The sequence below is a fragment of the Lutra lutra genome, chromosome 6 (assembly GCF_902655055.1).
Source record: "Lutra lutra chromosome 6, mLutLut1.2, whole genome shotgun sequence".
In the NCBI taxonomy this organism is placed as follows: Eukaryota; Metazoa; Chordata; class Mammalia; order Carnivora; family Mustelidae; genus Lutra; species Lutra lutra.
The window spans coordinates 81,309,238-81,328,358 of record NC_062283.1 but is presented as its reverse complement, the minus strand read 5'-3'; the positions used below and the strand labels follow the sequence as shown (position 1 = coordinate 81,328,358).

Below are 19,121 nucleotides of genomic sequence, written 5' to 3'. Positions count from 1 at the left end.
TTATCTGTACGCAAATGAACATATATGAATAAAAACTGTGTCTGGCAATGAATTTTTGTTTATCTATTTCTTTAATGTAGTGAAGTGTGAGTCATGACCACTAAGTGAAGTCAAAAGTGGGCAATAGAAAGAGAACCCAGGGAAGGTTTTTCCTTTAGTGTATTTCGACAACCACACCTTACAGGTGCACTGCCCAGTCTGATCAATACAGGAGCACTTTTTAGTCTCTGAGTCACAGGTCCTGTCATCAGTCCCAGGCAGGAAGCACTCGCAGGGACTGCAGTGAGGGTAATTCCAGTGACCTCGGTTGCACTCTGTACATCTGGCACCAGAGAACTTGGGGTGACAGCTGCATTGGCCTGTGTTTATATTACACTGGAAATCCAAGGATCCTACTGTGCTGCAGTTACAAGCCTATGGAGGAGATAAAAACAGCAACCATTAACACGACTTCATGGGAAATAGCTTAAAATTTTAATTTGAATGTTTCTATGCTTCCATTAAACACATATTCATCATGTGTCTATTACATGCTTTGTACCATGCTAGTTTAGTCACTTGGGAAACACCAACGAACATAACATTAAAACTGCTTCCTGCATTTACTAAAATAGATGAGGGTCCATAAACCATAATCCTATTGAATAAGAGAGAGAATGTGTGTTTTTTTTTTCCTGTCTTTGTGGCAAGGAGGAGGTAGATAGGGTTTTCCTCACCACTTTTGTTTCGAAGACTGAACTTTAGACCAGTCATTTTATCTTATGATCTCATTTTTACAGAATTTAAGCTGTAAAGAGACTTTTCTCAGAGTCTAACAGAGAGAGACAAGTGAGTAAATACATATACAGCAAAATGAAATAAGAATTATATAATAGGAGAAGTGCAGAAGTCTCCGAGAACATACCAAGAGCGCCAAACTAGATGTGGGGAAGGCAAGAGAACTCACAAAAGTGACATCTAGCTAGAATGTTGGTTTCTGGCATTTTGTTTTGCAGACAAGCCTGATTTGAGGTGCTTAGCTGGTAACTTATTTTTTTCTTCCTAGGCCTGCATAGAATTATTCCCTTTATTTACATAATTCAAAATTTTGCTAGAATTTTTAAGTTTGAGTCTTTTTTACTAATATATTGGAATCTGATGAGTTCTTTCAGTTTGAGAACAACAGTATTTTTTCATTTAATTTTATTTTTTGTTTTTGCTTCTGTGCTCATTTCCCATTTGCTTCTTCAGGATCACCTACAATTCTGAAACTACACTGCTTTGGTCTGTCTGCCCAGTCCGTGATATCCTCATGTTCTTTGCAGCCGTTTTCCTACTTGCCTCTCAGACCTGTTGACCATTTTATAGTGCCCATTTTCCACAGTGAAAATTCCATTGTATGTATTTGCCACCAATGCATTTTTAATTACACTACTGCATTTTTAGCTGAATTTCAATAATTTATTTCACCTCATTCAGTTTCAATTTGTGCTCCTCTGTGTGTCTTTTCGTCCTATATTCTTTAAGTCTTTCTGCTCTTGATTTATAGAGCTCATCTCTCATTACGATTTTTTTTTGCTTATAAAACTTTTTTTTTTTCAGCATAACAGTATTCTTTGTTTTTGCACCACACCCAGTGCTCCATGCAGTCCGTGCCCTCTCTAATACCCACCACCTGGCTCCCCCAACCTCCCACCCCCGCCCCTTCAAACCCCTCAGATTGTTTTTCAGAGTCCATAGCCTCTCATGGTTCACCTCCCCTTCCAATTTCCCCCAACTCCCTTCTCATTACGATTTAATGAAAATGCCAAGCACATTTTAAAATGCTATTTAGGATCTTGGAATAAATAATTTTCAGAGATCAGCAGTAGCAATGATCAATCTACTGTCTCTGAGCTCTAAATTCCCTCCTTCCTTGTCCTGCTTGATGATACTCTCCTTGCCCCTGTAGACATTTCTCTGTGATTAGGTAGCCAAAATGTTAAGCTTAGTCAACAGTGGGTCCTGGAGAGAACTAATAAGGCCATCGTGGTCTTCTATTGTAGTTTCTGGTTCGTCGTTACCATTGTCATTATTATTATTTTACTTTTTAGTATGAGAGCCAAGTAGTCCAAATAGAATCTCAGCTGGCCAGTCTCTCCCCGCTGGCAACTTTCTGAGTAGCTTTGGTCTGCACACGTGCTCTGACCATGACAAGCAGCTCCAGGATGTTCACATCCTACAGCAATGGTGGACAGCATCTATAGACCAACTCTTGCCCACAAACTCTGTTCACCCTCACTCAGCCTAAAAATAGTAGCTACTCTTTTATACCTGTTACTTCAGGTCTCCCTACATCCTTCCTTTATGCTTTTTGAGTAACTAAGCACCTTTAACCAGTTAACAATTCTTTATATTCTACTTTCCCTTTTTATTTATTTTTTTAAAATGTTTATTTATTTGACAGAAAGAGAGGTCACCAGTAGGCAGAGAGGCAGGCAGAGAGAGAGGGGAAAGCAGACTCCCCACTGAGCAGAGAGCCCGTTGCGGGACTCAATCCCAGGACCCTGAGTTCATGACCTGAGCTGAAGGCAGAGGCTTAATCTACTGAGCCACCCAGGTGCCCCAGTACTTTCCCTTTTTAAATAACTGTTATGGTTTCTGTCTTCCAAGGAAGTCCTGACTTGTATCCACGTGGGTACCATCTCTCTTTGTGTCTGAGTTTTCCACCATGCAGTGTTTGTTTGTCATGAATGACTGGATTCTTTTTGGTAGTTATATTATCCTTCTCAGATCTATATCTATATAGCTCTATAGCAGACTTACATGCATTACAACTTGCCAGATTCCCAGATCCAAGTCTGGCTGGATATCCCTTTGCCTTTCTCACACTTTCATTGCTCAGCTTAATCCCTATATCCACTATTACCGGGGATATTCCTGCTTCTGCTTTTGCCAACAGTAGTCTACTTATGAGACGACTCTTTCTAGGATGTGATGTACAATCACCAGTTTCCATCTATCCTCTCTTTCCTGTCCAAATGTTTGCTGAAATACCTTCCCAGATTCTGATATTAAAATAATGACTAGGCCTTATTATTTTTGGTATCTTTATGATTAAGTATTTTTCTGTCTTCACTGCTATCCATTTAAAAAAAATGCTACTCTAAGTTATTTTAACCCCAAAAATCCAAAATGTGATTATTTATTAAATTATAAACATGGACATAGTTTCCTAAGCATAGAATAACCCACTGCTGTCACCACAAGTAACTCATCCTTATAGGAACATCAGATGTAGAATGAGATTTCAAAATAAGAATAATTAGGGGTGCCTGTGTGGCTCAGTCAGTTAAGCATTGACTTTTGATTTTGGTTCAGGTCATGATCTCGGAGGTTATGGGATGGAGCCCTGTGTCAGGCTTCATGCTCAGTGTAGAGTCTGCTTGTCCCTCTCCCTACCCATGCTCTCTCACTCTCTCTCTCTAAAATAAATAAATAAATAAATAAAATCTTTAAAAAATAATTAATTCTTTCACCTAAATGACTTTTCCTTGACTCACTTAAAGAAAATGGGCCACAATCAGAAACAGAAAAGTATGATATATTATGGAAATTATAGTCATGCAATACATTTTAAAATGTCTCATGAGACATTCTTATCCTTTAACTAAAATATGAAGTATCTGCTACCCAATTTATTATATAACACCAAAGCACTAATTCTTAAAGACTAGATGACAGTCCAAGCAGACATTGGGGCCTTTCCAAATCAGGAAGTTTATTCAGGAAGTTATAGTGGAGAATAAAAGGGACCATTAACCATATGTTTAGATAGCACTATAGCCAACATCAAACTTAAATCATAATTAGATGTAATGTTTGTTTAGCAATAGAGGATTTATGCACTATTCCCCTGCTAGTGAAAGATGGCAGGCTTTGTATTCTATTTCAGTGAAAGCTCAAATGATGTGTATGCTCACACTTCAACACAGAGGAATTACCCATGACACAAAGAAAAAGAAGCTATAAATCTCAAATCACTGTTCATGTAGATTATAATCACCCAAATTTTTCAGTAGTAGAATACATGCTCATAAATATTTGTGAGGATTCTATGAATTTTTTTGTAATTGTTAATAATGATGAAGTGTGTAGCTATTCAGAAATTCAGGTTTTTAACAGTGGTTCAAGGTAATCAAAATTTTCAATCAACTTCAAACAACATAATGTTTATTCAGTAAAAATAATGGTATCAAATACAGAACTACTTTTTTAAAGGAAACTTGGTCTATATTCCATTTTGATTTATATCCTGATTAGACATCAGCTTTGAGATGCCTGGGTGGCTCAGTGCGTTAAAGCCTCTGCCTTCGGCTCAGGTCATGATCTCAGGGTCCTGGGATCGAGCCCCACATTGGGCTCTCTGCTCAGCGAGGAGCCTGCTTCCCACCCCCCTCTCTCTGCCTGCCTCTCTGCATACTTGTGATCTTTCTCTGTCAAATAAATAAAAAAAAATCTTTAAATAAAATCTTTAAAGATGGCGGAGAAGTAGCAGGCTGAGACTACTTCGGGTAGCGGGAGATCAGCTAAATAGCTTATCTAAAGATTGCAAACACCTACAAATCCAATGGGAGATTGAAGAGAAGAAGAACAGCAATTCCAGAAACAGAAAATCAACCACTTTCTGCAAGGTAGGACTGGCGGAGAAGTGAATCCAAAGCGACGGGAAGATAGACCGCGGGGGGAGGGGCCGACTCCCGGCGAGCGGCGGAGCAACGGAGCAAAATCAGGACTTTTAAAAGTCTGTTCTGCTGAGGGACATAGCTCCAGAGGCTTAACTGGGGTGAAGCCCAGGCGGGGTAAGCGCGGCCTCAGGTCCCGCAGGGTCGCAGAAGGATCGGGGGTGTCTGAGTGTCGCAGAGCTTACCGGTATTAGAACGGGGAAGCCGGCTGCAGAGACAGAGCCGAGGAGTGACTCTCAGCTCAGGGTTGCCTTGAACCGGTCGCAGGCTCGGTCAGCTCGGAGCGCGGCCGGAGGCCAGGGTGACGAGAGTCATTTGGCGCTGTTCTCTGAGGGCGCACTGAGGAGTGGGGCCCCGGGCTCTCGGCTCCTCCGGGCCGGAGACCGGGAGGCCGCCATCTTTATTCCCGCCCTCCGGACTCTACGGAAAGCGCTCAGGGAACAAAAGCTCCCAAAAGCGAACCCGAGCGGATGACTCGGCGCGGCCCAGGGTAAGGGCGGTGCAACTCCGCCTGGGGCAAAGACGCTTGAGAATCACTACAACGGGCCCCTCCCCCAGAAGATCAACGGGAAACCCAGCCAGGACCAAGTTCACCTACCAAGGAGAACGGCGGAATTCCAGAGGAGAAGAAAGCAAAGCACGGAACTCATGGCTTTCTCCCCATGATTTTTTAGCCTTGCAGTTAATTTAATTTTTTTTTTCTTTTTCAATTTTTTTTTCTTTTTCTCTTCTTCTGCTAAATTTTTTTTAACTTTTACCATTTTCTTTTTTTTAACGTTTTTTAAATAGTTTATCTAATATATATATATTTTTTCCTCTTTTTATATTTATTTCTTTATCGGCTTTCTTTTTTTTAATAGTTTTTTTTTTTCTTTCTTTCTGAGCCCCTTTTTATCCCCTTTTTCCCCCCTCACAATTCAGGATCTCTTCTGATTTGGCTAAAGCATATTTTCCTGGGGTTGTTGCCACCCTTTTAGTATTTTACTTGCTCCTTCATAAACTCTTATCTGGACAAAATGACAAGGCGGAAAAATTCACAACAAAAAAAAGAACAAGAGGCAGTACCAAAGGCTAGGGACCTAATCAATACAGACATTGGTAATATGTCAGATATAGAGTTCAGAATGATGATTCTCAAGGTTCTAGCCGGGCTTGAAAAAGGCATGGAAGATATTAAAGCAACCCTCTCGGGAGATATAAAAGCCCTTTCTGGAGAAATAAAAGAACTAAAATCTAACCAAGTTGAAATCAAAAAAGCTATTAATGAGGTGCAATCAAAAATGGAGGCTCTCACTGCTAGGATAAATGAGGCAGAAGAAAGAATTAGCGATATAGAAGACCAAATGACAGAGAATAAAGAAGCTGAGCAAAAGAGGGACAAACAGCTACTGGACCACGAGGGGAGAATTCGAGAGATAAGTGACACCATAAGACGAAACAACATTAGAATAATTGGGATTCCAGAAGAAGAGGAAACAGAGAGGGGAGCAGAAGGTATATTGGAGAGAATTATTGGAGAGAATTTCCCCAATATGGCAAAGGGAACAAGCATCAAAATCCAGGAGGTTCAGAGAACCCCCCTCAAAATCAATAAGAATAGGTCTACACCCCATCACCTAATAGTAAAATTGACAAGTCTTAGTGACAAAGAAAAGATCCTGAAAGCAGCCCGGGAAAAGAAGTCTGTAACGTACAATGGTAAAAATATTAGATTGGCAGCAGACTTATCCACAGAGACCTGGCAGGCCAGAAAGAGCTGGCATGATATATTCAGAGTACTAAATGAGAAAAACATGCAGCCAAGAATACTATATCCAGCTAGGCTATCATTGAAAATAGACGGAGAGATTAAAAGCTTCCAGGACAAACAAAAACTGAAAGAATTTGCAAATACCAAACCAGCTCTACAGGAAATATTGAAAGGGGTCCTCTAAGCAAAGAGAGACCCTCAAAGTAGTAGATCAGAAAGAAACAGAGACAATATACAATAACAGTCACCTTACAGGCAATACAATGGCACTAAATTCATATCTCTCAATACTTACCCTGAATGTTAATGGGCTAAATGCCCCAATCAAAAGACACAGGGTATCAGAATGGATAAAAAAACAAAAACCATCTATATGTTGCCTACAAGAAACTCATCTTACACCCGAAGACACCTCCAGGTTTAAAGTGAGGGGGTGGAAAAGAATTTACCATGCTAATGGACATCAGAAGAAAGCAGGAGTGGCAATCCTTATATCAGATCAATTAGATTTTAAGCCAAAGATTATAATAAGAGATGAGGAAGGACACTATATCATACTCAAAGGAACTGTCCAACAAGAAGATCTAACAATTTTAAATATCTATGCCCCTAACGTGGGAGCAGCCAACTATATAAACCAATTAATAACAAAATCAAAGAAACACATCGACAAGAATACAATCATAGTAGGGGATTTTAACACTCCCCTCACTGAAATGGACAGATCATCCAAGCAAAAGATCAACAAGGAAATCAAGGCCTTAAATGACACACTGGACCAGATGGACATCACAGATATATTCAGAACATTTCATCCCAAAGCAACAGAATACACATTCTTCTCTAGTGCACATGGAACGTTCTCCAGAATAGATCACATTCTTGGTCCTAAATCAAGTCTCAACCGGTATCAAAAGATTGGGATCATTCCCTGCATATTTTCAGACCACAATGCTCTAAAGCTAGAACTCAATAACAAGAGGAAATTTGGAAAGAACCCAAATACATGGAGACTAAACAGCATCCTTCTAAAGAATGAATGGGTCAACCAGGAAATCAAAGAAGAATTGAAAAAAATTATGGAAACAAATGATAATGAAAACACAACAGTTCAGAATCTGTGGGACACAACAAAGGCAGTCCTGAGAGGAAAATATATAGCGGTACAAGCCTTTCTCAAGAAACAAGAAAGGTCTCAGGTACACAACCTAACCCTACACCTAAAGGAGCTGGAGAAAGAACAAGAAAGAAACCCTAAACCCAGCAGGAGAAGAGAAATCATAAAGATCAGAGCAGAAATCAATGAAATAGAAACCAAAAAAACAATAGAACAAATCAACGAAACTAGGAGCTGGTTCTTTGAAAGAATTAATAAGATTGATAAACCCTTGGCCAGACTTATCAAAAAGAAAAGAGAAAGGACCCAAATAAATAAAATCATGAATGAAAGAGGAGAGATCACAACGAACACCAAAGAAATACAGACAATTATAAGAACATACTATGAGCAACTCTACGCCAACAAATTTGACAATCTGGAAGAAATGGATGCATTCCTAGAGACATATAAACTACCACAACTGAACCAGGAAGAAATAGAAAGCCTGAACAGACCCATAACCAGTAAGGAGATTGAAACAGTCATCAAAAATCTCCAAACAAACAAAAGCCCAGGGCCAGACGGCTTCCCGGGGGAATTCTACCAAACATTTAAAGAAGAACTAATTCCTATTCTCCTGAAACTGTTCCAAAAAATAGCAATAGAAGGAAAACTTCCAAACTCATTTTATGAGGCCAGCATCACCTTGATCCCAAAACCAGACAAGGATCCCAACAAAAAAGAGAACTACAGACCAATATCCTTGATGAACACAGATGCAAAAATTCTCACCAAAATGCTAGCCAATAGGATTCAACAGTACATTAAAAGGATTATTCACCACGACCAAGTGGGATTTATTCCAGGGCTGCAAGGCTGGTTCAACATCCGCAAATCAATCAATGTGATACAACACATTAATAAAAGAAAGAACAAGAACCATATGATCCTCTCCATAGATGCTGAAAAAGCATTTGACAAAGTACAGCATCCCTTCCTGATCAAAACTCTTCAAAGTGTAGGGATAGACGGCACATACCTCAATATTATCAAAGCCATCTATGAAAAACCCACCGCAAATATCATTCTCAATGGAGAAAAACTGAAAGCTTTTCCGCTAAGGTCAGGAACACGGCAGGGATGTCCGTTATCACCACTGCTATTCAACATAGTACTAGAAGTCCTAGCGTCAGCAATCAGACAACAAAAGGAAATTAAAGGCATCCAAATCGGCAAAGAAGAAGTCAAACTATCACTCTTCGCAGATGATATGATACTCTATGTGGAAAACCCAAAAGACTCCACTCCAAAACTGCTAGAACTTGTACAGGAATTCAGTAAAGTGTCAGGATATAAAATCAATGCACAGAAATCAGTTGCATTTCTCTACACCAACAACAAGACAGAAGAAAGAGAAATTAAGGAGTCCATCCCATTTACAATTGCACCCAAAACTATAAGATACCTAGGAATAAACCTAACCAAAGAGACTAAGAATCTATACTCAGAAAACTATAAAGTACTCATGAAAGAAATTGAGGAAGACACAAAGAAATGGAAAAATGTTCCATGCTCCTGGATTGGAAGAATAAATATTGTGAAAATGTCTATGCTACCTAAAGCAATCTACACATTTAATGCAATTCCTATCAAAATACCATCCATTTTTTTCAAAGAAATGGAACAAATAATCCTAAAATTTATATGGAACCAGAAAAGACCTCGAATAGCCAAAGGAATATTGAAAAAGAAAGCCAAAGTTGGTGGCATCACAATTCCGGACTTCAAGCTCTATTACAAAGCTGTCATCATCAAGACAGCATGGTACTGGCACAAAAACAGACACATAGATCAATGGAACAGAATAGAGAGCCCAGAAATGGACCCTCAACTCTATGGTCAACTCATCTTCGACAAAGCAGGAAAGAATGTCCAATGGAACAAAGACAGCCTCTTCAATAAATGGTGTTGGGAAAATTGGACAGCCACATGCAGAAAAATGAAATTGGATCATTTCCTTACACCACACACGAAAATAGACTCAAAATGGATGAAGGATCTCAATGTGAGAAAGGAATCCATCAAAATCCTTGAGGAGAACACAGGCAGCAACCTCTTCGACGTCAGCCGCAGCAACATCTTCCTAGGAACATCACCAAAGGCAAGGGAAGCAAGGGCAAAAATGAACTTTTGGGATTTTATCAAGATCAAAAGCTTTTGCACAGCAAAGGAAACAGTGAACAAAACCAAAAGACAACTGACAGAATGGGAGAAGATATTTGCAAATGACATATCAGATAAAGGACTAGTGTCCAAAATCTATAAAGAACTTAGCAAACTCAACACCCAAAGAACAAATAATCCAATCAAGAAATGGGCAGAGGACATGAACAGACATTTCTGCAAAGAAGACATCCAGATGGCCAACAGACACATGAAAAAGTGCTCCATATCACTCGGCATCAGGGAAATACAAATCAAAACCACCATGAGATATCACCTCACACCAGTCAGAATGGCTAAAATTAACAAGTCAGGAAATGACAGATGCTGGCGAGGATGCGGAGAAAGGGGAACCCTCCTACACTGTTGGTGGGAATGCAAGCTGGTGCAACCACTCTGGAAAACAGCATGGAGGTTCCTCAAAATGTTGAAAATAGAACTACCCTATGACCCAGCAATTGCACTGCTGGGTATTTACCCTAAAGATACAAACATAGTGATCCGAAGGGGCACGTGCACCCGAATGTTTATAGCAGCAATGTCTACAATAGCCAAACTATGGAAAGAACCTAGATGTCCATCTACAGACGAATGGATAAAGAAGATGTGGTATATATACACAATGGAATACTATGCAGCCATCAAAAGAAATGAAATCTTGCCATTTGCGACGACGTGGATGGAACTAGAGGGTATCATGCTTAGCGAAATAAGTCAATCGGAGAAAGACAACTATCATATGATCTCCCTGATATGAGGGAGAGGAGATGCAACATGGGGGGTCGAGGGGGTAGGAGAAGAGTAAATGAAACAAGATGGGATTGGGAGGGAGACAAACCATAAGTGACTCTTAATCTCACAAAACAAACTGAGGGTTGATGGGGGGAGGGGGTTGGGAGAGGGGGTGGGGTTATGGATATCGGGGAGGGTATGTGCTATGGTGAGTGTTGTGAAGTGTGTAAACCTGGCGATTCGCAGACCTGTACCCCTGGGGATAAAAATATATGTTTATAAAGCTGTAAAAAAAAAAAAGAAAAAAGAAAGAAAGGATGAATCCCCAAGTTTTGTAGCAACATGGACGGGACTGGAAGAGATTATGCTGAGTGAAATAAGTCAAGCAGAGAGAGTCAATTATCATATGGTTTCACTTATTTGTGGAGCATAACAAATAGCATGGAGGACAAGGGGAGATGGAGAGGAGAAGGGAGTTGAGGGAAATTGGAAGGGGAGGTGAACCATGAGAGACTATGGACTCTGAAAAACAATCTGAGAATTTTGAAGGGGTGGGGGGTGGGAGGTTGGGGGCACCAGGTGGTGGGTATTGTAGAGGGCACGGATTGCATGGAGCACTGGGTGTGGTGCAAAAATAATGAATACTGTTATGCTGAAAAAAAAATAAAAAAATTTAAGAAGTAAAAAAAAAAAAATAAAATAAAAAAAAGGCATCAGCTTTAATTTCAGGAGATTATTAGAGTTTGGCCACATCACAGGATTTTGTGGATAGAATGGAACCCTCTTAAGTTTCTTTAGGGTTTATTCATGAGTCCAAGGGATAGGGTAGATGCTTGGATTCAAAGTTGAACATGAAAAAGTCAGTCATAGAAACTGAGAGCACTGTTCATACTCACAAAAAGCTTTGGAACTCTTGAGAAGTTTTTGTTTTGTATTTACAAAAACATACTTGAAACTTAACAGTGCCATTGGCACTAAAAAAATGTGTCCTGTATAGTTTTTATTTAATCATATGACTAAATGAAATTATATCTCTGAACCTCCTTGAACAATCATCAATATTCTTATTTTCCTCTAGATTATGTATTCTGGACCAGTGCATTCAAATGCTTTATCATATATGTAAAGATGATTAGAGTCTGCATGTGTGCTAAGTCAGCAGGAAAAAAAAAAAAAAAAAAAAAAAAGATTTACAGCTGTATAGGGCACTACCATGGAGTCAAACAGGCCAAATTTGGTCATCATGTTCTAATATTTCTCAGCCCAATGCGACTGATTAGAATGACTCTCACTAACATCAAAATGACCTTATTTAGTGCTCTTAATGGACAGTCAACCCTAATCTTATTTGACCTCTGTCTTGTTTTATTTTTTAAAATTTTATTTTTTCTGTGTTCCAAGATTCATTGTTTATGCATCACACCCAGTGCTCCATGCAATACATGCCTGTCTTGCATTTAATATGAAAAAATATTCCTTCTTTTTAAACAGTCTTTTAGTTTTTAAGGCACTTACATGGTTTATCTTCTCTTTTTAAGCTGTCAAACTACAAAACCAAAAGCTAAAAAATGAAAACTAAGAAACAACTATTTTCAGACAGTGGATGCCAGGAAGCACAGGACTGTGATTTCTGAGAGAAGGAAAGCAAATGAAGCAGGGCAGAAAAAATTTTCTAGGCTGTAACCCAGAGTTTGGAGAAGCTAAGATAGAATTGATGGGGCCAATAGAATATGTGTCTAAAAATGAGAAAGTCATACACAGAGAGTATTCCAAAAATCTGCAGAAGGTCCTTTAAATCTTTGGCTGAGTACCGATCTGTGTATCATGGGATAAAAGTCTATGTGGATGAGGGGGAAAAACAATTGGAAAGCCATAAGCTGAAAAAATTCCTAGAACTCACAGAAAGCTTGAAATAATTCCTATTCCCAGCAGCCAGAGTAGAAAGACATAGTAATGCACAGGATAGTGCTCTCGAAGCACTTAGCCCCTTAGTAGTGGAACTAAATGACCCTTGGATTAAAGCCTGCTCTAGACCCTCTCTAAAACAAAACGAAACTCAACTAAACCAAAAACTTAAAAGCAAAGCTTAAAAAGATCCAAGTATCAGTGAGTAATTAACCTGTTTGCCAAGGTAAAGTTTAATATTCTTTAAAGGAATACAGTGAAAACCAATATGCAACAATGAAAAATGTACACCTGGCATCTAAGTCAAAATTATCAGGCATGGAGAGAAGCAAAAAATATGATTGATAATCAGGAGAAAAATCAATCATTAGGAATAGTATTAAAATAAAAAACTTGTGGAATTAGCAGACAATCATTATAAAAGCTAATATTTATAAATATGATTAAATATTCTAGAGAATAAATGGAAACACATTTCCATTAAGGAGAGAAATGAAAGATATAAAAATATCCAACTAGAAATTTTACAGATAAAAAATGGGAAATGAAAAAATATATAACCAACTATATTAAAAACAGATTAGACACCACAGGAAAAAATATTAGTAGACTTGGACACTTAACAATAGAAACTATCAAAAATGAAGAATACAGAAAAAGTAATAATGAAAAAAATAAACACAATCTCAGTTAGCTATGGAAAAATATAAAGTGGACCAACATACACATAATGAGTTCCAGAAGGAGACATGGAGGAAAAGAACAGCAAAGTATTTGGAGATGTAATGGCTGGAAATTTTCCAAATTTAGTAAAAACTGTGATCCCACAGATCCAACAGGTGCAACTCACCACATGAGAAATAAATAAGAAAACCACAAAAAGACAGCATAATCAAATTGCTGAAAACCAGGATTTAGGATTTTAAACCTAGAAAAAATATCTTTGAAAACTGAAGGAAAAATACTGTTTGTTTTTTTTTTAAGATTTTATTTATTTATTTGACAGAGAGAGAGATCACAAGTAGACAGAGAGGCAGGCAGAGAGAGAAAGGGAGAAGCAGGCTCCCTGCCGAGCAGAGAGCCCTATGCGGGGCTCGATCCCAGGACCCTGAGATCATGACCTGAGCCGAAGGCAGAGGCTTAACCCACTGAGCCACCCAGGTGCCCCAAAAATACTGTTTTTGAACATACAAAATTGAAATAATCATTGTCAGTAGACCTGAAATACTGGAAGTAATAATAGCAATAATTAGGATGTAGCTAACGGAAGAAAAAAACATGATATGAAATAGTAATTTGTCTGTAACAAAGGAATGAAGAGCATGGGAATTGGTATGTGTGGAAAAACAGAAAAGCAGCATTTTTGCCTCTTAAAAAGATAACTGACTATTTAAACCAAAATCCTAAGATTATAGTGTAGGATATATATAATATATAGGAGTAAAATGTATGACAAAGGACAAGAAAGGGAGTAACAAAGGATAAAAAAGGGAAATTAGAGGTCTACTCATAAAGTTTTAAGATGCTAAATATAAAGTGTATATTAGTATTTTAGGATACATTATGAAAAGTTAAGATGTACATCCCTAGAAAAAGACAAAAAACATAAAATAAGTATAGTTAATAAGTCAAATGTGAAGATTAAAAAAAAGAATGCAAGAGCAGATAAGGCAAAACAAGCAGTGAAATGTAGACTTAACCCAATGATATTGATATTTACATTAAATGGAAAGGTGTTAAATAATCCAATTAAGATCGGAGCAACAACAAAGATTTAAATATATTCTATATAAAAGAAACATTAAAATATTGGAAAAGAGATGGAATTAATGAAAGTTTGGAAAAATGTAAACCAGACAAATACCAATCAAAAGAAAGATGGGTGTTAAGGAGGACACATGTTGTGATGAGCACTGAGTGTTATACACAACTAACGAATTGTTGAACACTACATCAAAAACTAATGATGTTTTGTGAGGGTTGATGGGGGGAGGGGGTTGGGAGAGGGGGGTGGGGTTATGGATATTGGGGAGGGTATGTGCTAAGGTGAGTGCTGTGAAGTGTGTAAACCTGGCGATTCGCAGACCTGTACCCCTGGGGATAAAAATATATGCTTATAAAGCTGTAAAAAAAAAAAAGAAAAAGAAAAAGAAAGGATGAATACCCAAGTTTTGTAGCAACATGGATGGGACTGGAAGAGATTATGCTGAGTGAAATAAGTCAAGCAGAGAGAGTCAATTATCATATGGTTTCACTTATTTGTGGAGCATAACAAATAGCATGGAGGACAAGGGGAGATGGAGAGGAGAAGGGAGTTGAGGGAAATTGGAAGGGGAGGTGAACCATGAGAGACTATGGACTCTGAAAAACGATCTGAGAATTTTGAAGGGGTGGGGGGTGGGAGGTTGGGGGCACCAGGTGGTGGGTATTGTAGAGGGCACGGATTGCATGGAGCACTGGGTGTGGTGCAAAAATAATGAATACTGTTATGCTGAAAAAATAAAAATTAAAGAAAAAAAACTAATGATGTATTAGCTGGTGGCTAACTGAAAATCATAAAAAAAGTTTCTAAAAAAAAACAAAACAAAGATGGAACTATGGCTATATGATTATCAGAAAAAAATTTTCTTCAGAAGAAACATTACTTGGGATAAAGAGGGACATTTTATATTCATAAAGGCAACAAGTTTTCAAAAAGATACAATAATCCTAAATGAGTATCCACCTAGTAATATTATCACTCCAAAATACATGAATCAAAACCTGAGTGGACTCAAGAAAAAAAGAGACAAATCATAAGCATTAAAACTCTCAGTTATTGATAGAATATGTACACATAAAAATTATTAAGGATAATTGACTTTTATAGATTTCATCCAATGATACCAGTATACACATTGTTTGCTAGTACATTAACCAAAGTGGACACTATTGTAAGACATAAAACAAATCTCTAGAAATTCAAAAGAACTGAAATAATACAAAATATGTTATATGTATTATAATACAGATATAACAGAAAGACATAGCATACTTCTAATCAATGAATCACGAATAAATAATAAAATAAGTAAGGAGATTTTAACAATGAAAATTTAAACGACATATCAAAATGTGTGGGATGCAACTAAATTAGTGCCTGGGAGGACATTTATAACATGAAATGCTTGTATTAGTAAAGAGAGAAGGGGGGGGAATCCGAAAGGGAGATGAACCATGAAAGACTGTGGACTCTGAGAAACAAACAGAGTTTTAGAGGGGAGGGGGTGGGGAATGGGTGAGGCTGGTGATGGGTCTTAAGGAGGGCACATATTGCCTGGAGCACTGTGTGTTATATGTAAACAATGAATCTTGGAACACTACATCAAAAACTGATGATGCACTGTATGGTGACTAACATAAACCAATAAAAAAAGGAAGAGAGATCTCAAATCAACAATCTAAGCTTTCATCTTAAGAAACCTGGAACACAAGAGAAAATTAAACTCAAAGTAAACAAAAGAAAGAATTTTTATTTTGTGTAGTTAACAAATTTATTGATTAAGGTTGCTCATATTATTTTCATATTATTCTTTTAATGTATGCAGGATCCTTATGATGTCCCTTCTTTTATTCCTGATTTTGATTATTTCTTTCCTCCCTTTTAACTTTCTTGATCAATCTTCTTAGAGTATTACCAATTTAATGAATAATTTCAAAGAACCATTTTTTTGCCTCATTGTCTTTTTTCTCAAGTATTTTTGTTTTCATTGTTTTTCACTAATTATGCAAACTCCTTCATAAACTATGAGAAGGTTTCCCAATCGATTTCATGAGGCCAGCTGTACCCCAATAACAAAATTATACATTAAACTACCAAAAAAGCCCCAAACTATGAAACAATATTCCTTATGAACAGAGATCAGAGATCATTTACAAAATGCTAGCAAACATAATCTAAAAAAATTTAAAGTAGATAATCCCTCATGATCAAGCAGGATTTATCTGAGGATTGTAAAGTTGGGTCAACATTTGAAAAGCAATTAATGTGATTTACCATCTTAACAGCTGAAAAAGAAAAAAATCATATGATCATCTCAATAGATGTAGAAAATTCACATTGTTAAAATTGGACATATATTCTTTTTTTTTTAAAGATTTATTTATTTATTTATTTGATAGAAAGAGATCACAAGTAGGCAGAGAGGCAGGCAAAGAGAGAGAGAGAGAGAGAGAGAGAAGCAGGCTCCCTGCTGAGCAGAGAGCCAGATGCGGGACTCGATCCCAGGACCCTGAGATCATGACCTGAGCTGAAGGCAGCAGCTTAACCCACTGAGTCACCCAGGTGCCCTGGACATATATTCTTGATAAAATTAATTAATAGCTAGGAATAGGAGGAATATACTTAAACTGATAAAAAGCTTCTGTAAATAAAATACAGCTAACAACATACCAACATTCTGAATTGTAAAAGACTGAATGCCTTCTAATTCATGTAAGGAATAAGGCAAGGTTATTTGCTCCCACCTGTGCAAGTCAACATTTTACTGCAATAGGTCAAGAAAGTGAAACAACATTTATACAGGTTGGAAGGGAAGAAGTAAAACTCAATTTGCAGATAGTATGATTGTCTACATAGAAAGTCCTAATGAATCTACCAAAAATAACTAGAATAAGTGTAGCAATGTTGCAGTATAAAAAGTTAAACATAAAAATAATTGCATTTTTAATGAAACAAATAACATTTTGTAAAAAAATATGAAGCACAATGATAAATTTAACAGAACATGTACAAAACTTACACACCAAAACCTATAAAACATTGCTAAGAAAAAAATTATAGGCAACTAAATTAAAAATTACATCATATTCATACATTGTAAGATGCAATATTCTTTAATGTTCATTTTTCCCAATTTGACCTGTAGATTCAGTGTAATCCCAATCAAATCCTAGAAGGCTTTTAATAAAGAAACTGATAAGCTACTTTAAAATTTATATGGAAATGCAACAGATCCAATGTACTCAAAAGATATTGGAAATGAAAAACAATTGGAGAGTTTATGCCACTTCATTTCACACTGTGCTAGAAAGCTGCAGTGATCTAGACAGTACTGTGTTAGTCCAAGGACAGACATAGGTCAACAAAACAGAATAGAGTTCAGAAATGTCTGAAGGACATATACAGTCATTTTATTTTTATTGTATTAATTCAATGGGGAAGAATAGTCTTTAAAAAATGATATTAGAAAAATTGGATATCCATTAAAAAATGAACTATAACCATTACCTCAAACCATACAGAAAAATTAACACTTAAAATGAAATGTGGACCTAAATGTAAAAGCCAAAACTCTAAAACTTGAAGAAAAGTATCTTTAGATCTTGACTTAAGCAAATATGTACTTCTTAGAAAATAAAAAGCATGCCATGAAAGGAAAAGACAATAAAAACTAGTCTTCATAAAAATTAGATGAAGATACTATAGCGGGAATAAAATGCAAGCTATATAGTGGGAGAAAACAGTTACAGACCATATATATGTTAAAAGACTTGTATCTAGGATACATAAAAGACACTTACAACATATTACTGAGAAAACTAATAACCCAATATAGAAAAGATTTGTATAGATACTTCCCCCAAGAAGATATATAAATGGAAAATAAATAAAATTATTCCCAATATCATTGGACATTAAAGCAATGCAAAGATGTAAATAAACACCCCAATGAAGTGTTGGGAGGGATATGGAGTATTCTTGTGATGAGAAATGAAATCGTACATCTACACCTATACTTTTGACTTATACACCTGTGTTCATAGCAAACTTACTTGTAATAACCTCACACTGGAAATGACCCAAATGCCCCTTAAATGGTAAATACATAAGCCATAGCATCTCAGCTAATGTAATTAAAATTAAAAATACCAATTAAAAATAATAAGCTACTGATAATATGCAACCGTGTGGATAAATCACAAAGGCATTATACAAAGTAAAGGAAGCCAGACCAAAATAATACTCCCCCCGAGCAAACAAGACAAAACCCGAACAACAACATGGAATATGGCTCAATTTCTATTTATTTGTAGAAGTAACAGAACTACAGTGATAGAAGGAGAAGCAGTAGTTTCCTGGTGCTGATTGAGGGGTAAGGGGAAGTGGACTATAAGGGGACACAAGGCATGGTTCTACAACTGTAATCACTGATCAAAACTTACCACTTTAAATAAGTGAATTGTATTTAATTAGTATTTCATAAAACACTGACAAAAATCCTGAACTCATCAACTTTCCTACCTAAACTTGAGTCTCCTATAATCCTTCAAGCAGTAAATAATATCGTCTAATTTCCTGAAAAGCAAATCCCAGGACCAAATCCTTAAAAACGTCTCTTTCTTAGCTTGCAGATCTATGAGTTTATCAAGTCAGCCCAGCAATAACATAGCCCACTCCAACTTCATGGAGACTCACTGACTGGGTCCACACTTCGATCATCTCTCACCGATATAACTGCAACAGCCCTTATGTACGTAACATAACATTATGGAATCTGGTCATGCCACGTTCTATGGTATGCCCATGGGAAAAATGAGGAGTCTTTCAAGCTCAAGGCTGTTAATAGGACTCCACAAAATCCTCTCAAATGCTTCTTAAAAACTGAAACCTACTTAACACGTATTGCATGGAGCACCGAATGTGGTGCATAAACAATGAATTTTTGGA

The 19,121-nt window shown here is 37.2% G+C and overlaps 1 protein-coding gene across 1 annotated transcript in view; it reads right to left on the bottom strand.

Moving 5' to 3' along the window:
- Positions 1-19,121, bottom strand: part of LAMA2 (laminin subunit alpha 2) — a 672,905-nt gene that overhangs the window by 227,199 nt on the left and 426,585 nt on the right. Inside the window, 1 exon segment of the mRNA XM_047732179.1 lies at positions 178-414. Within this exon segment, the coding sequence (XP_047588135.1) occupies positions 178-414 (237 nt within the window).